Source organism: Anoplopoma fimbria, chromosome 13, assembly GCF_027596085.1.
Source record: "Anoplopoma fimbria isolate UVic2021 breed Golden Eagle Sablefish chromosome 13, Afim_UVic_2022, whole genome shotgun sequence".
NCBI lineage: Eukaryota > Metazoa > Chordata > Actinopteri > Perciformes > Anoplopomatidae > Anoplopoma > Anoplopoma fimbria.
In genome coordinates, this window is record NC_072461.1 from 23218085 (window position 1) to 23240940 (window position 22856).

General features: G+C 38.4%; 2 protein-coding genes across 2 annotated transcripts in view; one reads left to right on the top strand and one right to left on the bottom strand.

Annotated features, from left to right (window-relative positions):
- Window positions 1–9867, top strand: tesca (tescalcin a). The gene is made up of 8 exons (XM_054610140.1): window positions 1–105; window positions 1683–1752; window positions 2250–2330; window positions 3507–3646; window positions 6808–6869; window positions 8712–8819; window positions 8920–8967; window positions 9067–9867. The coding sequence occupies exons 1-8, from the start codon at window positions 45–47 to the stop codon at window positions 9157–9159; spliced, it is 663 nt and encodes a 220-aa protein (XP_054466115.1). The 5' UTR covers window positions 1–44; the 3' UTR covers window positions 9160–9867.
- fbxw8 (F-box and WD repeat domain containing 8) overlaps window positions 9568–22856 on the bottom strand; it is a 22513-nt gene continuing 9224 nt past the window's right edge. Inside the window, 4 exon segments of the mRNA XM_054610139.1 lie at window positions 9568–10439; window positions 11075–11191; window positions 11832–12005; window positions 16428–16555. Coding sequence (XP_054466114.1) covers window positions 10274–10439; window positions 11075–11191; window positions 11832–12005; window positions 16428–16555 — 585 coding nt within the window. The 3' untranslated portion in view covers window positions 9568–10273.

Consider the following 22856-nt stretch of genomic DNA (forward strand, 5'->3'; position numbering starts at 1 on the left):
AACCAGATTTTGCGCACCGACGCACTGACTGTGGATCAGCAGAGATGGGAGCTTCACAGACGCGCGTCGAGCACAAGTACCAGGACCTGGCAGATAAAACAGGATGTAAGTAGTAAAAAAAAAAATAACCCATTAGAAAAGTTCTTTATTAGAACTATTTAGAAGTGCTGATTCAGTGTTAAGTCGTTCAGTGTCGAGGTGTAGAAGTCTGGTGACATTTGGCACGCTTGGATCGTCAAGGAAATGAACGATGACAGGACTAATGGAGACCTGGTCACTGTGCCAAACATATCTCCAAAGTCAAATGCTGCTTGGATCAGTAAACGTAGTAAAACCATATTATATATTATGTATGTGAAGAAATAGATGCAGATGTTTAGCTCCAATTTACCCATTTGTGACTGGTGACACCAGTAGTTTAGTATTAATAAGAATAATCTCATGTATTTGAAAAAAAAACTACATACTAGATCCATCCTGTGAGATTACTATTTTTTGAATCTGCATTCATTTGTGTTGTCACTTCTTACCTTTGCCTGCAGTAAACATTGAAATAATTCATTTGGTGCTATGAGTTGGTCCAACTGCTATGAACATAATTTCATGTCATAAACACCCTCTCTCTTCCTCCCATGTGTGTGTGTGTGTGGGGGGGGAAAGTTAATTCAAGATATGAAACAAAAAGCAGACAGAAACAGCAGAAATGTGTGGATCTATTTTTAGAAATGTCAGGATTCTGATGTGAAATCTTTTTGCATGCAGTGGCATGCAGAGTTTGAGAAGCAGCGATAAAGTTTTCTTCCCAGATTGAGGCAAACTTTATTGATAGTGCGTGGGTGAGACTTTGAACTATTGTATTGTCTTCGTTTCCTCGAGGTGGGGCTTGGACCCCATTTCTCTCTGGACTCAGTGGGTTGTTTTTTTTATGGACTTGTATGTTCTTGACACTGTTGAAATGTTTAATTGCACGCCCAAGTCCTGGTGGTAAAGCACACACCAAATATTCTGTTGTTGTTTTATTTTATACTTTGCTAATTGCTCCGTGTTGTTGTAGTTAATTGTGTGTTACCTCTGTTGATCCTACACATGTAACAGGGACACCGCCCACATCGGCCAACAAACTTGTTTCTGCATGAGGCTGTTGTTTGTCTCTGCATATTCTTCACCCAACGCTCTGCAGCTACAGTCGCTACTGAAAACACCCACTTAGCAGCCTCTGGGATAAGGGCAAAGAAAAAAAAGGTCAAAATAAACATTAAGTGTTTACCGAAACAATTGAAAATGCCAAACCCGTCTGCAGGAGGAGCCGGATTATGATGTGTAAACCTTTCGGTGTGTGGTCATTAGTCCACACAGTGAGTTAATGATTCAAGGAACACTTTGAAATGGAGTAAAAAGACAATCCCAGTACTACAGGTGTTTGCTTTTCCATTAAACTGTAGCAGAGAGAGTCTTGGAGAGAAATCTCACTGTTTAATCATAATCCAGTATGTTACAATTCAATTAAAATCAAGAAAATGAGTGACTTTACATTTTCAATAACAATAATCTTCTGTTAATGATCATGTTGGACGTCGCCCGTAACAGTTTATGGAATTCATGAGGTCTGCTGATGGGTGTGGAGTAATTATGGGTGTATCGTTGACATACTTCCATGATGTTTGTGTTTTGCTTCTTTTCAGTTTCACTGGAGCAGATCAATAACCTACACAAAAGATTCCAGCAGCTGAGTGACAATGAAGAGACAATAAGGTAGTTTGTTTAAAAAAAAAAAAAAAAAGAAGTGGTCAAGCTCTGCTAGTAAGCTGCATGTGGTTTTAATCACTAAAGAGGAAATAGTACCTGCATGGTGTCTGGACTTATGAATTGTGGGCATTTCTGGCATCAAGAAACATATGCAGACAGATGATGGCTGAACCAATACAAACACAGACACATTATGTAAATGCAATATGTCGATGCATAAAGCACACAGCTGACACATACTGTTCACACACACTCATTCATGAACCAACACACACACATACAACTGCCAAAGTGGCATGCTGGTAGTGCTGGATCACAAGTTCCTGCTCTTTAAAAGGAAACAGGGAACCAGTGTTTTACATATCAGGTATTTATTTACTGTTTAGCTTCAGAGAGAGTTACTGTTCATGTTACTTCCCATAAATACCATCTATTGTTATTACAGTATTCTGGTACTGTAGTATCTGTTTTATGATGATGGACTTCGTCTTGTCACACTGCAGTAGAGATAACTTGGACAGCATACCAGCCCTCGCCAACAACCCAATCAGAAAGCAAATTATTGAAGCGTTCTTTGATAAAAGGTAAGTGCCGTCGTATTACAACACACTCTGTCTGACCACCCGATGGCCAATAAAGTTATATTAGCACTATCATGATCTATTTGGAATATAATCAAACAAACTTTCAAAACAAAACCCCTCTTATATGATCTGTGAAAAGTAGTTCTAACAGTCTTCATTATCATCAAAGGCCTGTAAAAGATAACATATCACAACCAACTTATATGGTTAATATTAAATATGATATGTAAAAGCTGTGTTTTTATGTGTTGAATAATAATTAATTACGTTTCTAAATTAAATACTAATTTAAGGGGAATAGTTTCACATTTTGGAAAATATGCTCATTACCTTTCTGGTTTTGTTTTTTATGTTAGCTTAAAATTGACCTTACAGACACAAGTGGTTATATTCATTTAAAGGCCTAAGGTATCTGTATCTCTGTCATGTATTTAGTGTAGTGGATCACTCTTACTGTGAAAGGATTTGAGTAGCATTAGTTTAAAGTATAGCATAGGAGCTACAGGCTAGTTGGCGAGCTAACTGATGGATGGATAGCTGTACATTTTGAGTTTTAAGGTGCATTAACACCAGGAATGTTTAACCTGGTTTAGTCAAACTCTTGAGAGTTTAGTGCTTTCATCTGTTTGTTGTGTCAAATGAAAACAATGACATTCAAACAACAATGACATTTTCAGTCTCCTTCAATAAGAAATTGTAGGAGACAACATGTGTAATCCATCCATTACCTGAAGGACACAACATCTAACTGGGGGTTTTATGGTTGCAAAGAGGCATTTGTTGACATTGTAAAAAAAAAAAAAAAAAAAAGCACCTCTTGCCTAACAGGATAAACTGTCCAATAAACAAGCAGTGAGTCCATATGATTTTTGTTTACACAAGGCATGTGCACAATGGGAACCTTAAGGAACCAAATGCAAAAATAATAATCTTTAAATGATTTTAGAAAATTAGATTCTTTCATTGACTCCATAGAATCCGATGATGAAAATGTCGTCTTTTCAGGTTAAATGTCAAGACAAAAAATCTTGCAAAAACAGATTATTTGCCATCTGCGTATGATCCATTTACAATTTGAGAAAATACTTGTGTTGGTGTAGACTTTTAAACGGCTGCGTTGCTTACATTTTTTATTCATAATGCCTGAACTTCTGATCTCTTCTATCTGTCATCCAGAAACCAGCATCAGGATGAGGTGGGCTCCTGCGATGAGATTGGCTTCGAGCAGTTCCTCATGGTCATGTCCCACTTTCGCCCTCCAACCTTGAAGACGACGGTGGAGGAGAAGGAAGCTATGAGGAAAGAGAAGCTTCGCTGTAAGACACTTCCCTTTAATAACAGTATTAGATACAACCAGATATACCTGTTGGGTAAGATTCTCAACTATTAGTCTAAGGCGACAGCTGTAGCCTCCCGTGTTTTCCTTTTTGCCTCAATTACAAAACACCAGGAAAAAAGGCCCCAACCAGTGTAGATAACAACTCGTGTTGTGAGTATCTTATTTCAATCACCAGCGACATGCTTTGAAGAGTGTGGCAGGATCCCTCACTGCATGACGGATACCACATTGGAAAGACTTGTAGGTATTCACGGCTCGGTTGGGAACAGGACCAGAACAGCAGCTTCACAATCCCAAGTAGAATGGGATCATTTGTAGCCACTAAGTCAGGACCCAAAATTAGCCTCTGATATCATAATACCATTATATTATACTTAGTTTGTTTGCAATTTAGGTTTGTCTTCTTCCCCTCAACCTACAGTATCTTGTAGAGTTTGGTGTTTCCTACATTTCTCAGAATTACTTTAACAAACTCTAGAAAAGAGTGTTAGAAATTCGGAAGATGGGAATCACCTGTTACTTAGTTGTTGGCTAGAATAACAACTGGGCAAATTAGCAATAGTGCCAGGGCCTGGTACCTGGTACAACAAGGTATATTTTTTCCCCTGTTGGTAAGTGGCAAGTAAACAAAATTTGATGATTTAGTAACAATATTATCGTAGATTGATCAATTATTGGAATTATTACAATATTTTCTCATCAAGAGGCCTTGTTGTGTAGAAGGATTTGTGTAGAAATTAGCCTAAGTGACCCTTTAGGCTAATTTTGGTATAGATGCTTAACTGGTATTGTACACATTCCTGAACAAACTTGTTTACTTATATTAAGACAAATGTACTGACACAGAATGAGGTCATTGTCTCAGGTGTTACAGGTAGGATATCATTTGGGTACGTCCTCAGATGACTCTTGCCCTATTAAACGCTCTAGATGCTATTCAAACAAGTTAGAACCACTTTGTTTCAAGTTGTTCGTCATTCATGCAGCCGGGACTACCTGACCTCACCCGTATGATAGAGTGTTGTGCTGTACTTGATGGGTACATTAAGGACAAAAGATTCATGTAAAATGTGCAGAGTGGACAGTGCTAAGTGCAGGTTGCAGGAGTGCTAGATTAGGGGAATTAGTGCCAATTTTTGCCCTGGGTTGTCCAAGTAGGTAAACTTTGCAATGAATAATAGCTACTTAGTCGACTAATAGCAGCCACGGCCCTTTCTCACAGTGCAAAATATCTGTAACAGCATTGAAATGTAGTCTTCTGAGGGAGGAATTCTGCTCAAATTCTCTTTTTATTTTTTGTTCCTAAATATCAAAAATAACATCATGCTTTTTGAGTTTAAAAGAAGCATTTCCTGTCTGTCACCAAAAGCTCATATTTACTGTCAATGTTCAAGAATACTGAAATCATTTGTTGTACTGTGTGGTAGCTGTCTTTGTTTGGCCAGTAATGCATGAGACTACGACATACAAAAGAACTTCAACCAAGAAATTCAAACTTCTTGGGCGTATTTTAGTTCATTTTGTCCGTTGGTCAGTCAGTTGAAGCTCATGTTGTCGGTGTGTCTGTTGGTATCTCCACAAACACTCCTTGGCAGCCACAGTTTTTGCTCTATGAGGCTGAAGTTTGGCAAGTGTGTGGGTGTTTGTGTTTATGCCAATTGGCTTAAAAGGGGTGTGGCAAAGAGAGTGGCTAATAACAGTTAGACACATTACTGATAAACATATTTGCGTTGCATGGCCAAACTGATAAACCATTTGTTGTAGACTTCTGTGGGAGGCATCTTTGCACTCAGAGTACCTTTTTCATAAGTGACGGCTTGACCCGCCCCCTATACTTAAACCCCGCCCCTTCAAAACTCATTCGCAATTGAGGTCAAGTGTTAGAGAGATTGTGTGTGTGTCTGTGTGAATGCGTTCATGAGTACGTGGTAGCAGCTACTGCAAATGCATGCTTGTTTAATTAATTCTGTTACCATTTGACTGAAGGCTTATTTGTTGTAAATACATTTGAAGTATCTATAAAACAGTTATGTAAAATGGCTCAGTACATTTACTCAAGTACTGTACATAAGTGCAATTTAGTATCGTTTTGTTACATTTCAGCTTACGAGTTTTCAGCAAAAACAGTTTTAGGCGAAAAGAGTAAAATGACTTGAGTAAAAACTTGAATGCAGGGCTTTTGCTTGCAGTGGATTATGTTTACTTTGTTGTATTGATACTTTTACTTAAAAAAAGATCCAAAGACTTCCTCCACTTCCACTGCCAAAAATATGTTAACTCTGGTATTTCCTTGTTTGCTAATCAGTCTGTTTTGTTTTGCACTGCTGAAGAAAAAAAGGGAAAAAATATAGTATGTTTGGGGCTGTACTCTTACAACTTCCTTGTAGAATAAATGTTGTGATTAGAGAGGATAAGAATATTAAAGCAGTGTGCTCTCCAGGATATGAGACAATGAGTTGGCTTACTTTCATTATTTTATTTGTGATTTTTAAAGAAAACATTTCATAAAACTTAAAATGATTTCTCCTGGTTAGCAGCAAGCTGGTGTCACTGCCAGTACAGAGACTTTTTTTCTGGTTAAAAAAACTACAAACATTGTTGTACAAAACCTCAATGCAGAAGGGTTGATTTGATTTGATTTGATTTTTTATTTATTTATATCGGGTGACTATAAATCCACACAGCTCGCCTTGCTGTCACAACCAATGTCTCCCTCAGGAACTTTATGAGATGAGCCAATTTGACATCTATCTACTGTTCAGAAATAACATCAGCAGAGCTGTCCAAATGTCATTGGGCATTGCTGAAGGAAGTACATTTATGTTTTTTTTTTTATTGTCAGTGCGTCAAGAGTGTTAAACATGAAGTGTTGTCATGGGGCTGACTTTTGTAAATGTCACTGTTAATGAAAGTAATGGCATTTTTTTTGCCTCAGGGGGATTTTTTACATTCATTTGTGATTCTGATGTGGCCTGAAGATAACTTTATTTGTTATTCTGCGCCTTATCTCTACATCTGCAACATTCCCCTAATCACAACTTCCTCAGATATATTAGTAAGATCCTCTCCTCTTAGATTTGATGACAGAAAGTTCCTTAGAAATCGGACTAACCTCTAAATTGTTCTGTTCCATCCCAGTCCTTTTCAACATGCATGACACAGACAATGATGGCACCATCACTCTGGTGGAGTACAGGAAGGTAAGATAACTTAATCACGTACAGTATATCTCAATCAAAGGCTGGAATGGCTTTATACCTTTAACATAATGTTGTCTCTGAAAAGAAGTGATACAGAATTATATTATTTTTGTAACGGAGTATGGGACATACATTAAATTAACCATTCAAAACTGGTCATACAGCTGTACATTATGTATTAGTCTGGATTACAGAGTTGCAGTAGAGAGAAGAGTGTCCCTTCTCTTTAGAGGCCATATATAAAGCTTTTTTCGCTCAAATAAACCCCTGCTGTCTGGTGCAGTTCTGTGAGACACAGACAATCACCACTCTAAATGTAGGGATATTTGAAATGAAACCAAATGAAAGCGAATGTGTCTGGAAGTTCATTTTTGCCTTTAAAAAGTATATATTGTTATTGTTTTGTTGAATTAGGAATGATGGTCAGGTCTGTCTGTTTGATGCATTTTTTTAAGCCTCAAACAGACAGACCTGACCATTATTCCTACTCAACTAAACTGGAGCTCGTTATGATCAAGAGAGAATGATTTAGAAAAAAAAACATTGAGTGCACATGTTCTGTATGTACTTGAAGCAATTTGTTTTTAAAGGATGTGTACACCCATGAATTTACAGTTTCTGACTGATTTATTTCTGATGTTGAAGTATGGTGCAGCTATTCTGGAATAGTAGAGTAATAGATAAAAAGTCATATGTCGAAAAAAGGCATAGTATATTTTTTCCAAAAAGTCATAGCATAACATGTCAAAAATAGTCTTGGAAAAGTCATAGTTCAGTGTGTAATAAAAAAATCAAAAGAGTCATATTATAGTATGTTGAAAAAGCTCATAGTACAGTGTGTCAAAAAAAAATTAAGAGTCATGGTACAGTCCCTTGAAAACCTTCGGAAAAAACGTACTAAAGGATTGAAGGGCTCATGTTTTAATGATAATTTAATGTCATTATTAAACACCTAGTTGCAAAACAGAACGTTGTTGTATCCCACACACTATACATGAAACAAATGACAAAACAAAAGAAAAACAGCTCTGCTTTCCTGTTGAGCAGTTTTTGAATTTTCCCAGGAGGAATGTAAAGAATAGCAACAAAACCAATTCTCTTGGCAGATAATAGTAAAGGCATCTTAACATTTAAACTTTGACGTCAATGAAAGATTGTCCTTCAAATGACTATTTATTACTATTTACTACTGTTTGAGCACCAAGCACCATTGATACGAGTACAGAGTCCGCCTCCTCTTGTACCACCGGAGTGCTGCGTTGCACCCGTCAAGTGCAGCTTGATTCAGGATGACGTATTGGAGCCAAATCATTGTGGGCACAGCAGTCTGCGACGTCCCGTTGCTGGTTTATCCATCCGACTTATTTTCCTGCAATTGGACATTAGTCAGAAGTGGGCTAGTAAAAGGAATATGTCAAAAATCATAGTATAGTGTTTAAAAAAAAAAAGTCAAAATAAGTAATAAAAAGTCATAGTATAGTGTGTCGAAAAAAGTCAGTATAGCTTGTCAAAAAAATAATAGAAAAGTCAAAGTACAGTTTGTCCACAAAAGTCAGAGTATAGCATGTAAAATAAAAAATCATAAAAAAGTCATACTATAGTATTTCCAAAAGGTTATAGTATATTATGTCGAAAAAGTCATAGAAAATCTTATGTCTTAAAAAAGTCATTAGAATCTATGTCACGAGGAAAGAATATCATAAAAAATGTTTATCATAATACGGTCATAGTATAGTATGACACAAACATGTCATCGAACAGCTCTTACTGTTATTTAAAAGTGTCAACCTCGGCGGTTTCCTCATAAGGTTTTAAAGACTAACAACGTTCTTCTAATCCAAGGTAGTAGAGGAGCTCCTGTCAAAAAGTGGAGACATCGGGCTGGAGGCTGCCAGGGCGATAGCAGATGCTGCCATGTTGGAAGTGGCAAGCACAAATGTGCCCCACATGGTAACGGAACTCTCCAGAACCAAACTGTTACAATAACTTCTCACAGACGCATATCTGCAGCAAGTTACACATTTGTTTGTTTTTCTGTTCATCATTTCAGGGCCCAGATGATTTCTATGAAGGAATTACGTTTGAGCATTTTGAAGAGGTTTGCACTTTAACAATTTTTTTTTTGTCATCAAATTTTTTTTATCTGATCTGGTTTTAAGTCTCTTACTTATGACAGCGTTTTGTTATCTGCCCACAGATTTTAAAAGGACTTGAGATGGAGACTCGGATGCACATTCGCTTTTTAGATGTAAACACCGCGACAATGGCTTGTGGGAAAACAACCTCTTGAAACTGTTGTTCTTGTTCAGAATTGTTTATGTTGCTTCTGTTTTTAGCAGAGCCTCTACAGTCCTTAAATGGGATGAAGCCAAACACTTGAAATGCACTAATACATTTTTGGATTGAGGGGGAAATAATTATAGACCTAGTACCGTAGTATAAGCACATTTTTATACGAATTAATAAAAGACTGAAGATGGTGGAAGTATTTGGGTGTGAAAGGTTTAAACCTGAATAATTCACTTTTTTTTAATCATAGTGATCCTACAAGTGTCACACATAGATTTGTTTCCCATCTTTTACTACATTCCTATCAGGTTTCAAGCTAACACTACCTCTATGCATTCTCCTGCTATTCCACTAATCTTTATGTAACCAGCATGCATTGTGAATAATTCTTTGTACGTCAGTAAAAAAACTTGTTAGATGAAGTCGGTCATGATCAGTGGCTGTTCTGGCATTCATGGGGTCATCTGTTCTGGCTCATGTCCAAAGAGTGAGACTGCATGCACATACCAGTCCTATGAAGCTCCAGAATGGTTACAGGTTCAATTTACTCTATTCTGCTGAGATGATATGTAACCAACCAACTGCTGTGAAAATCCACCTTTTTTTGATCACTACTGAGTAAATCTAACACTTTCTATGAGATGAATTATTACAGAATTTGTACTGAATTGTATTAATGAACAAAATAAATTTATAAATTATGATAAAAGTGTACAATTTTGTTTTTAAGGACACCAATAACAAATGTACCAAGAAGAATCTTATTTAGGTAAAAAATATGCCTTTTTTTTTTTTTATTGCTGTAATGTTTCACAGCAGCACTGAATCAAATCCAGACAGCTATCATATACAAATGCATTAATTATACAGTAATGGTTTACAGGACTGTGATCCTGTGTAACATCTTCCACATTGTAAATTACAAATACAAAAGTTACAGATCGTTTACATTGGGAAAAATAAATTCCTAAGAAGCTTGATTTGACTAGCATGATGAAAGGAAAGTATTTAAATAAAAGGATACCGTTTGGAGAATCAAACTGATCAGGGGGTAAAAGTTTCTATTGTCCGTTCAGTCACTCACTGAGCCCAGGTGCAGTTTAGAAACCTGCGTGTCAGATGGATGGATGGGAGCCGGGCAGCCTGTCGTAAGGAACCGCCAGGCCGATGTTGTAGTTGTAGCCGGAGGACTCGATGTAGTCGGACCTGCAGATGGGCAGGATGTGATCCTGAGACAACGCATCCTCAGAGAAGTCGTAATGGCAGATGACTCCCCTGTGTCTGAAGGACAAACACATTTATATGAGTAACAATAACAGATATTACTTATTTCACTTTTCTGAAAATTATTCAATTATTAAGCAGAGATTGATCATACTAGTTCAAACCACTGACATATCTGTTGAAGAGCAAAATTAAGCTTTATCATACGGGTTGGAATTAGTTGAATCAGTTTGTTGCATGCTGCTTTGTAGGCTTAAATATAAACTCAAACTGAGAGGAGCAGCAGGTTGTCTGGGAGATGTAGTCCTAATTTAATTTTGAGAAAGCGTAAAATTAATGACACAACTAGCATGAAAAAAGCTTCCTCATTCCCGTTTGTAATAACAAGGTACTGCAATTACTTTCACAACGGCATTATATTGCCATTTAAAGAAATGGTTTGACATTTTGGGAGATAAACTTATTCGTTATGTTGCCAAGAGTGAAGTCATTCCACCAAACTGTTCCTTGTAAGAATGTTACCAGGTTGAATTTGCTTCTACAAAACAGCTAAAGGTACAGAGGAGAAGCAGTATTTGTTCTGACTCTGTAAGCTTGTGGAGAATGGGAGGTGGATGTCGAGAAGAGAGCCAGGATTTTTTTTTTAAAAAGAAGAAGAAGAAGAGGAAGAGTGTGGGAGGGAAGTCAGTGACCTGCGGTGAGCTGTGAGGTCATCGTCTGTGATGCAGGCCCCCCTTGGCGACTTGTCATCGGGGATGTTGGCCGTTACCAGGGTGCTGGTGTTGAAGCGTACGAGCCGTACAGGATGCCTGCAGCCGAGACAGAAAACAACACCTTCAGTACAAAAAATAAAAGTTGTTTTTTCACTTGTACATGTTTGTCTTTTTCTACCAATGGTTTTTGAATGTAAAGAATGTAAAAATGTCTAAATTCTGATTTTAATCCTCAGATTTGACACAAAATTTAAGTATCCTAATCAGTGAACAGCAAACAGCTGCATGTATTGACATTTTCTCTTAACTTGGACTATGTTGATGTGGTACAAAATCAGTTTCAAAATAAAAGAATGTTACTTACATTTGTTAATACGAGCTATTAAGAATTTGTCAGTGCCAGCAATGAAATAAACAACATATCATTTTGCTGGAACAAATATCTTATCTTTTGGCACTCGCATTCATTTGTAGAACAACAAATAACATAAATGAGAAGAAACAAAATATGTACAATCACTGGCTTAAAGGGTTTTGTAAATGCCTTAATTAACTCTAATCTCAAAGGCACACACCATCACACACTGTGATGCGTTAGAAACAAACAGAGAAACTCAGTAACATGAACAAATGTGACGTCTTTGAAGCCTGTTTAACTACGACGTTCATTTAAATCAGTGTAGCTGAGAGTTTGGATGATCTCCTCTCTGTGTCTCTGGAGAAAGACGACCCCCACCTGTTGTGCATCTCCCACAGCTTCGCTCCCATCCTCATCTCCCACACGCACACCAATCCTTCGCCTCCGCCGCTCACCACCTTCCAGTCGTCCGCCTGCACCGAGGTGACACCCAGGTGGTGGGCGTACAGGGACGCCACGGAGGAGCCGGCTCGTAGGTCGAACACCCTCACCCTGAATCACAGCGGAGACGAACAAAATGGTTATTTATTTATTGGGAAACATGACACATTATTTGTTAATAGGCCAATATTTTACACCACGTAGGAATTTCTCTAACGCTGTAAGTGATTTAATATGAGTGAAGTGAGCACAATAGCATCAGTCACTAACAGTGAAGCCTTGTAATATGGGATTTCACTCCCTGCTAACAGAGGCGTAGGACTCCAAGACTGCACAAGAGAGAGAGAGAGAGAGCACAGTTTGTCAAAGAGTGCATTCATTTACAGACAAAAGGACACTATTCTCACTTTGAAGGAACTTTTTCAAAATCCAGTCAAGAGACCAAAGCTAAATACAAGCTGCCAATGCAAGCTTTTGGTTGCAGCCTCATTTATCCTGATATTAACCCAAATATGTAATTGTTATCCGTCACTGAGATATATGTATCCCTTTCACTGGATATGGGGGCAAGTAAAAGCAATAAACTTGGTATAATATAGAGAAGCTATGAAGTAAGCATGAACTGAAACCAACCTTAGGCTTAAATAATTATTATGGTACAAATGTAGCATTGCAAGGTTTCAAGTAGAGGGTGTTAAACGCAAAGCAGTAGAACATCTAAACACGAGTGAATAGTAGACGAAAAATGAATAAACAAAACAAAAAGAAAGAGGGGGGTGTAAAATAACAGCTGGTAGAAAAAAACAGCTGTTATTTTACACCCCCTATCTTTGTGTGCACCAGGAAAGAATTTATGCAGTGTGGTGAAAAAGTGTCACATCCCTCCACAAAGTAAACACAAATAAATTATAACTAATAATTTTCCTCTTAAAAGCAGTTTTGTAGACTTTTTATGTTTAGCTTTGTTTTATTCATTTGTTCAAACAATTGAATTATTCTCTATTAAATGTAATTTTGTCTTGATCTTTTATTTTTTATTTAATAAGTTTACCCATGTACTTATTTTAATAAACATACTGATTTAGATAATTGCATTTCAGTCTTTTCTACAAAGCACTTCATAAATTCTGCTTTCAGAATAGTTGTATGTGGCCTTTATGATATTAAGATTATTATGATGATGATGATTATTATTGTTAGAATTATTATTATTATTATGAAAGTCTTAGTATTGGTGTTTATTATATAAATAAGGCCATAACAGCAGGGATTTTTTTGCTGTCTGGGTTTCATGAGCAGCAGAAGCCCAGGGGACCTCCAGCTCCATCTGTTGTCATTGTGGCTTTATTGCAGCTGAAAGCATCCAGGACATGACTCCATCCAGGCCCAACCTTCTTCCAAGACTTCATTACCATAATGAAATTCACTTAAGGGACTCAAACAGATTACATTTCTGCTTCCACAATTTTTTTTTTCCAAGAATCAAGAGTTAAATGGCTAAATGGGCATTGGGCGTTTTTTTGTTGTTGCCTGCAGTTGGTTTTTTCCCCCGTTCAGTGGCATTACGTGATGGAGGCACACGCTTAAACAATGAGGACTGAGCGGTACTGGCAGGCCGCAGGGAACCATAAATCTAATGTTGGAGGAGAGCTCTGTCTTCAGTGAGCCGTCAGTGGCCAGACTCCTCTCCATTAATCAGGAGGAGCTCACTGTTTGGAAAGGTTTGGATAAGTCTGGTTAGTTTCCTGCAGCTGGACGAGACATTAATCATTACTCATTATACACTGAGGATTATGTTTGACGCAAACCTGCGATACCTTCAAGATTTGAAACATACCGAGTTTGTTTCTTAAAGGCTCTCTGATCTGCAGACTTTGCGTTTACAACCTGTGGGTTAAGACCATCTGTATATTTGATCTATTCCCAGATAAGGAAAATATCCTGTCAAGAATGAGGCTAGAACAAACCAAATTCCCCAACACGTGAAAAAAGTTGTACATCAAAAAGGTTAAAAAAATTAAATGAATTTTTCACAATTTGTTCTTCAGAAATTTGTCACGGTCCCACTAAAGGGACCAAATAAATTGCTAGACAGAAGTTATTCTCATACATTCTATTTCATATTCATATAAGCAGCTTGTTAGCATGTACTTAGGCACAGTGGTACTTTGAGCTAAAGGCTAACATCGGCATGCTAACATGTTTACGTGTTGAGGTTAAGCAGGCATCATGTTTACCATGCTCACCCTGTTAGTGTAGCGTGTTAGCATGCTAATTTTTGCTAATTATCATAAACAAAAGCTGAGGATGGTGGGAAAGTCATCAGTTTTTTTAGGGATTTGGTCATAAACCAACATATTGATCAAATATGAAGAGTTTTTTTTAAGTTAGTACAATATTTCATGGGGATCCATCCCATAGTTGTGGTGAGAATGGACCTCATACAACATTTTTGTATTATAATCTTACATTTCTATTACTTTTTTTTTTTAAACGGTGGGCATGTCTGAGTGTACTACATCAGATTTAGCAAACTTTTTTTAACTTCAGATAACTGTGGTAATGATTCATGAGAATTGTAAATTAGCGTGATTAATGCCCCCGATAATACAATATAAGGCAACTGGTACTGCCCCATATGTCCTATATTGATGTCCTGCCTTCAGAGATCCGTAAAGGAAAGTCTATCATTTAACAGCTTCAGAATTAAGGAACCTGCTAAAGGCAAGAATTTTGCGGGAAAATAACGAGTGCTGTTAAAGCCGTGACACCGGAGGGTCACGTAAAAATAAAAAAAGAGATGTTTCAATAAGAAAAGCGTCTCACCACAGCGAAGCCATCAATGACTGCAACGGGAGGGGGGGGTCAAACAATGTCAAAAAAAGTTGAAGATTGACATTGTAATGTTATAAAAAATAGCCAATTAAAAATGATGGTGACATTGTTATAATATATAAATACATTTTGAAATATATCAGCCTATAAATCAAATTGCTTCAAATGACTGAATTCACAATCCGTATTGGTGGACTCTGCCATCAGTTTCGGTACATTTCAAGTTTGAAAACTGGCAGGAAAAGTCGAGTCAAATCCCAGACCTCAAGTGTTCTCGAGGCTGGACTCAAGACGTTCAGTCCTGCATGGTGATAAGTGACCAATAGCCACAGGTAGGACACTCACTACTTCTTCCCTTCCTCTAACTGTATCCAATTTTGCTCTCAGCCCCACATCTTCCCCGTTTGCACAGATGTGGCCTTCTTCCAAACGGCCCTTATCAAGACCCCTCATTTGCTTCCTGGATCTCACAACAAAAAAACCCCAAAAAAACAGAGGGACAAAACTCATTTGGACAAAAAGAAGGGATGCATTAGGCTTTGGCCTTAAGCCACGCTGTCAGAGGGCCAAGATCGCCCACTGTCTCCCCCATTTGTCTTCGACTGAGCGCTGCATCAGCTGGGGCCAAAGTGGAAGAGCCAAGCTGGTGTGTGTGTGTGTGTGTGTGTGTGTGTGTGTGTGTGTGTGTGTGTGTGTGTGTGTGTGTGTGTGTGTGTGTGTGTGTGTGTGTGTGTGTGAATCTCTCTGAACAAAACTACACATCGATCAGAAAGCAAAGACCAAAAGTGAAGCAGAAAGGAACTGGATAATGACTCGAACAACGCTCTGGCGAGAAAAACGACCATTTCGACTCCACAATCAAAACATTGCTGAGCATTTCCTTTTGGCACTTGACAAAACATCTTTAACGGAGCATGTTTTCTGTACAGTTGCTAGGAGTCATAACTAGTAAGAAGAGGGAAGAAGAAGAAAAAAAAAAAAAAACAGATCTTAAACAATATGATGTGGTCTGTCTTTCGCTTTAAGCCAACTACTTTGCAGCCAGATGGATTTGGTTCTGAATAGAAACAGCAGGGGCAGCTTTGGATGAAGACGCGCCAGGGATTTTTTCTTTTCCTGCCAGCTCATGCACCGCAGCACCCGCTAACAAGTGCAGAATAGATGAATGGCTCTTTTATGTGTCTTTTTCCTCATCTGGAGAGCCAGGTTAGCGGTGAGGCGAGGGTGTCTACGTGCATGGGTGTGTGTTTGTTGCTGGATGGGATGAAGACGGCCAGATTCTTTTTTTTTGTATAGTATCCCAGGTAATGGAGGAGACGGACAGACATCTCTATTCAACACAAAGAACAAAAACGTCACACATCTACGTTTGTCAAAGCCTCCGTATTCTTTTTATTTATTTATTTTTTACTACCCTTTTGTTTTTCAAGGCAACAGCGAGACCGAGAGGTGTGACTAATGCATATATATTGAAAAGAGCCTTGTCTTCTCACACACTTGCTTAACACCTGTTCTCCACTGCTAGACCATCATCAGGTGCCACTGTGGGAAAACTATTGAACAGACAACAGTCAATTCAGCTTAAGTCCTTGGCTCAGTTTCAACCATTTGTGATGTTTGTGAATACATCTCAGAGTGTCAGCGTTGAGAGAATCCTCGATCCGTCTGACAATGTGTGTTTTTGTCTCGGTGTCCTACCTCCTGTCTTTGTTTCCGCACACCAGCAGGTGAGGCGGGCTGTCTCTCAGGTTGATGCAAGTGAAATCTCCCAGCGAGTCGCCGACACAAGCCACAGGTTTGCACGTCTCTAGGCTGTAGACGTGGATCTGAAAAAAAACGCAAGAACACACATAAACGTCAACCTTTTTCATTTTGAAATTCAGGCAACCTCCAACCACCAAATGTATAAGCGAGTAAAACATACCGAGTATGAGTTTAGAGAGTTGATACAAAGATTTTAAGGGTGTTTAAATCAATATTTGGTGAACCATGTAGAACTTTATGGGCCCTTATTATACATAGTTTCCACTTACAGACCATCATCTTAAACATACAGCCAAAGCCACCAAGAAGATTTTGACCAGACCGAAGACAAAAAGCCCGAAACTTAAGTTGAACAAAGATCTAAACATGGCTGAAGTAGTTGCATGACATCTTCATAAACATGGAATATAGTGTAGATGTCTATGGGCCGAAGACTAGAAAAGGATTTGCTCAACGAAATATTACAATTTAAAATGACCTTTGATTTTTATCAATTTTGCCCCGAAAATTGTGTGAAAAATTGCTCCAATTTTTTACACCGCTTATTGGACTTGAACGTAAACACTCTGACATTTAATCTAAAAGTCTGCTCTTTTACCTTAAAGTTACCGTTTCAATACAATCCAATTTCATGTACTGAGATAATGCAACAAAAAATTGAAAATTGTACAAATATTTTGACTTGAGTCAGGATCTGAGATCTTCTAAGTACAGAGGTTTGTGTTTATTAGATTCAATAAAAAATATGTTCTTCTTTAACTCACTAAAGTAATAGTTTTTACCTTTCATTAAATTCACTGTTGGTGAACTCATATTTGCTCTGATTCTCGTTTCCTTTCCTGCCTAATTCTTTGCAAATGCACAAATTAAAAACTACAGGCTGAAATATAAATGAAAATATTGGATATTGTATATCATAGTTAATTAATATATACAGTTAATTAAAAGCAAAGCAGCACATAAGTTGTAAATCTGGGGAAAAATCTAAATTAAATCAACCTTTGGGCATTCTTCAATTACGGACAGAGATGCACTAGGATGCCTCGGGCTTAATGGCTGCAACAAACTTTCTTCAACCAAACTACAATGATGTCATCTGGAGCTGGCCTAATTGGTCAATTAGCGGCTGGTGTTTTCTCATCCAAATGAGACAGAACAAACAGGATAACCGCCAGGCAAAATCATCTTTGAATAATTAAAACGATTAAGAAATTAAAACCGAGGAGGGAGGGACGGAGAGAGAGAGAGAGAGAGAGAGAGAGCCAGAAGGTAGACGGGAAGAGAGCGAGATGGAGAGACATCGGCGGCGATAAAGAAGTTTGACTGAAGTTAAAAAAAAAAAAGCAGACATGATGTAAGCCTTTGGGGAGATGCCAGCAGTTTTTGTGTGTCCATTATTTGGGCCAAGCAGAGCTTTAATTGTGCACAACCCCGGGGCAAAAACCCAAATCACACCGGACTTTGAAATGACAGCTTGATAGGATTTGGACAGCGGAGGAAGAGGGTGGGGAGGTGGTGGTGGTGGGGGGACGACGACTGCTGTTCTCGATGAATCTCTACAGTTTATGGAAGATAGCTTTTATTAAATGTCCATCTCCCTCACTAAAATGAAGAAATGTCACAGAGGGATTCAAAAGGAGCCGCTTTGTGAATATAAAAGGTGGGGGGGGTCCGTTTAGAGACCTGCAGCAGAATGCTTCGAGGACTAATAATCATGAACAGGACTATGGAGGAGTTGTTATGTTAATGCACTTGCTGGAGCACCAGTGAGGCTTGCAGACAAAGGAAACTCTAATGGCGGCTTGTAACTGGAGGTTAATGTAATTACTCTCTTTGCTTTCAACAAAGACGAAGCATTTGGCAATTATTGCTTCTTTTGAGAAAACCTTTTTATGTAGCCGTCGCCTGTATTGTTGAACACATTTTTTCCGAATGCGCAGAATTTGGTTAGTTTTGGATTTAATCTTTAGTGGAATATCAAACACCAGGAATAGAAAAAGCCATGGAGGGCCAAGTGTCAGAAGTTTTTTCGCGCCAACCGAAGACTCACCACCGGCTGATTTTTCACAAATGCTCCTCCAGCAAGCAGAGATAGAAACTAACAAGTGAAAATCCCCAGCTGAGGTGAAAGGTTGGATTGAAATACGCAGACTGTTGGCTTTTTCCGTGGCCCATGACTCCCCATCCCTGTCGCACACACAAACACCCACATCTCAAACAAATATAGATTCAGAGCTACATTTGGTTTAGACACCATGTGGACAAACAAGAGATTAGCACATTGGACCAGATGCGTGATGATGGCAGGTTTGTGGTTTGGTAGGTCATTTGGGAGTGCAGCATCTCAAAAGTACACTACAGTTGGAACTGTTTTTATGTATTTCCAAAGTTGTGGAGAAGTCTGCGTACAGCTATATTTGATTCCTCCCCGGACAAACAAAGAGCTAGAGGGAAAGAAGCAAGAAAACTAGAAACCAAACCACTAAGTAGTTATGTTGTGCTGCTTGTCTCATTAGTGGTGTGTGGTCATAAAGCTGTTGGATCATGCCCAAACTAATTAACCAAAAGCAAAATAGATAAATAAAGAAAGTAGACACCCTAGTGTCATCCACAAGATAACTGTTCTGAAAGCCCATAATGGAGTTTTAACATCTTGAATCATCACCATCCATGTGACAGAGAGCCATATCGACCCACTTCGTATTATTGAGGGGGGAGACAGGGGATCTTTAGGGGGGAGATCGCAGTTCAACAGACGACCAACCAAACCTCTGCTCACTGCAACAGTCATAACAGAGGTTTTACTAAGTATCTGGATAACATGTTTGAGTGAAACCCATCAGTCCATGACCCCCCCGTGGAATAATGGTTTAATCCCTGACAATATCTCCACCCATCATGCGTGTCCATCCATTCACACAGTAAACTCAGCTAACCCTTTGCAGTGGATATGCTGCTTTTTCATTGTTCTCCTCAAACTCCTACACCTCATCTCCATATTACCATCATCACCTCTGCTGTGCTTTTTCTTGGAAGCAAGCTGTTTGAGGTCTTGATCCTGATTGGTGACAATACGTCCATCCATCCTTCGTATCTCTATCCATACATCTATAAGCCTCATCTACCTCGAACCATTAATTCGGCCTTCCATGCATCCAATCAGCCCTCTGAACTTTGAGGCAATGAGAGGATGACAGGTTTTTTGACGGCACTAGAAATTCACAGCAGTGGATGGATAGTTTGCCAGTGGAGATGCCAGCTTGAGTTGACAGCCCAGCCACGAGCTGGGTGGATGCCTGGGTGCCCCCCGGTCCACTGGCAAGAAGGTGGCGAGTAGTAATGAGGATCTGGAGACTGGCTCCGACCACACACACACACACACACACACACACACACACACACATATATACACACCTTCTAACAAACGCCAACCAAAGATGGGGAGGGCTAGAAGACAAAAACTATGACGCAAGCCAAAATATGATAAAGATTCTTCTATATCATCGACACAAAGTTTGACAAAAACAAAGAATGCAACAAACTCACCGCTGAGCCTGAACCAAGTAGACAAAAACATGTCAATGTGGTAGAGTTCATGTAAGTCACAATGCTGTAAATGAAAATGTTTCACTCCTCTGTGAGACAAAAAGGTGTGAGATGACTTTCTTGGATGTCATATTGACAGATTTTAATGAAGCATATGTTCTCTTACTAAAGGCCACATCACTAACGGGAGAAGCCAACTCATGCTTTGTCTTCTTCACAGAATGAAATTGCTGTTAGAAGCGTGAGGAGAGTGACAAACAGGTTAATTACATTTGTGATATATTTTAATTAGTAAGAGAAGTATGCAAATCATGAATTGGCATAAATTAGACGGGAGTTTGGGCTAAGATCACCATGGAAACAGTAAAGTTTGAAAGACTTAGTTTCTGTGCTTCTGTACTGCAAATTAATTGAATCAAATCTAAAATGCAAAGTGGACAAGGATCGGAACTGCTAATTTGTTTCGATAATTTTGGACATTTTTAAAGCTGAAGATAAAAGTTGTGATTTCAGCTTGATGGGAGTCTGAGATTGGCAAATATATTTGCATATGAAAATGAACCTACAATGTTGGGTTTTGGGGGCTCTATTAACAACAATTAAAAATGAGGGTTCAAGATGAATAAACACTGCCAAAAAATTCTTAACACATAGAAGAGGAAAAAGTAGCAAAGTGTGAAATTGTGAATTCAGATTCATGGATCACCCATCCTCTGACGGCTGGGTGTTAAACAGCAAGCGTAGGGAAGAAAATACAAACATTTCTTTTTTTATAGAAAGTTTCAAAAGAAACAAAACAACAACAATTATTATTTTAACTATGATTAAACAGTATTAATAATTAGTGTAATGAGTATTTTCATGATTGATCCATCTACTATTATTTTTTTTACAATAATTAATTAGGTATATTGTCTATAAAATATTAGTGAAGAGTTCAACCATTGACCCAAAACCCAAGGGTATTCTGTTTAAAATGATATGAAAGAACAAAAGCCACTCCTTAGAGGATGTTTTGAATTTCTACTCTAATTAATCAAAATAGTTGCCAGTTTCTGTCTTTTGCAATTGTAATATAATAATCCACTTATCATTTCAGCTCTAAATTAAATCTAGCGCATCCAATATAAGTGGCACAGTAAATTTGTTTCAGGAAATACTGTGGATTTAATAAAGGCCCATCAGTGAAAACTTCACAAACCCGATACTTCTAACTTTTAATGAGAAATGTATTTTTCTTTTAATGAGAAATGTATTTTTCTATTCTCACTTTGTACCTGAAACTCAAAACCATCTCGACTACAAGTGTCTTTTCTAGTTACATTAAATTAATAAAAACTAAATAATTAGTAGATAGATTTCTGCCTCTGAAACACCAAACACGTCTTTTTTCATGATAAGATGAGGCTGACGTCTCCCTCACTGCTACTCTCTGCTTGGTCCACTATGTGGTGCTTCGGTTCTGCCTACCAGTGTATCATTGTCTAATAGGGGTGATGTCAGTGGAGAAGCTTTGCCAAAAACCTGTCTATAAACAAACAGATTGCTGCACACACACACGCACACGCACACGCACACGCACACGCACACGCACACACACACACGCACACGCACACGCACAGTCTGCTCGGGTGGTACTTGCTGTTTTAAAGCTTCCATTTGGCCTGTCGCTACGGCAACTAACATCTGCTTTCTTTTAATGAAAGAAATACATCTTTGGATGCAGCAGCTTTATTTATCCTTTGTTTGATCCATTATGACAACAAATATCTTGATGAAGTGAGCTTTAAAGCATTACGACTCCTGCATAGCTGCCTCCTGATCCCAGCAGAATCATTTGTCTCATGGCTCTTTCTATGTAAAGGCTTAAGAGTCAATTAGGAGTGCGGGGTACTTAGTAACCCAGTATTATTAGAAGCAAACAGAGGCAGCTTGGGGAACAAAAGTTTATCGAAGTACCCTTAAAGGCTGTAGTAATTAGGAGCAGGGCCCAATGAGGGAACGTCGCTATTTACGCTAGCTATTCACTACTATGAACCAAATCCCCCACAGGTACCTGGCATTCATGTCCAAGGGGACAGAGACCAACAGGGGTCCCGCTGTCAAGAGACACAGTTTACATTTACACAAAGAGAACAATATTTGTTTGACCAGACTTAATGTAGCTAAAAAAAAAAAGTGTGCTCCAAATTCAAAAGGCAGGAGGAATATTTTCTCCAAGAGAGTTTAACTCATGAGAGAAGAAAATATGTAGCTATAAGTCAGTGATTCATCATGCTCTCCAAGAATTGGATTCCTAAAAGAAAACAAGCATCATTCCATTTGAGCAAACCAAACTATTTACCTTCTACAATTTTCCATTTTTTCATTAGGCACCTGTTAGGAGCACATGTGACCTTGTTAACTCTTTTGGAAACCCTTCATGCCAATTAGTAAGGTCTGGGTAGCATTTTTTTTTATTATTATTTTCTTTCTTTTTTTTAATACAATACATCTAAAAATCCAGCTGCACAGTTCGGCGGCTCTGCCATCTACTTTGTAAACATTCAAGGTTGGGTTTATTTGTCTTCCCGGGACTTTTCAATTCCAGGAAGCATAAAAGAGGCCTTGATACAGTTCCATCAATTCCATTAACATACAAACACCAGAGTGCTGTTCACAATGGACTAGATAATCAGTACAATGTGAAATAGCTCACTTTGGTTTGAACTAGTCACCTGAACTAGTCCTGCCTTCCAAGGCATTCATTTGGGGGGGATCTAGGATCTGGACACTGCTTCACTTCACATGTTGGTGAATTTTGTGAAGCCAGATTTC

Excerpts from the sequence above, each read along its gene's own strand:
- tesca (XM_054610140.1), top strand. The coding sequence starts at position 45 with ATGGGAGCTTCACAGACGCGCGTCGAGCACAAGTACCAGGACCTGGCA. Across the intron at positions 2,331-3,506 it reads GAAGCGTTCTTTGATAAAAG|AAACCAGCATCAGGATGAGG; the intron begins GTAAGTGCCGTC and ends TCTGTCATCCAG. Across the intron at positions 8,968-9,066 it reads CGTTTGAGCATTTTGAAGAG|ATTTTAAAAGGACTTGAGAT; the intron begins GTTTGCACTTTA and ends ATCTGCCCACAG.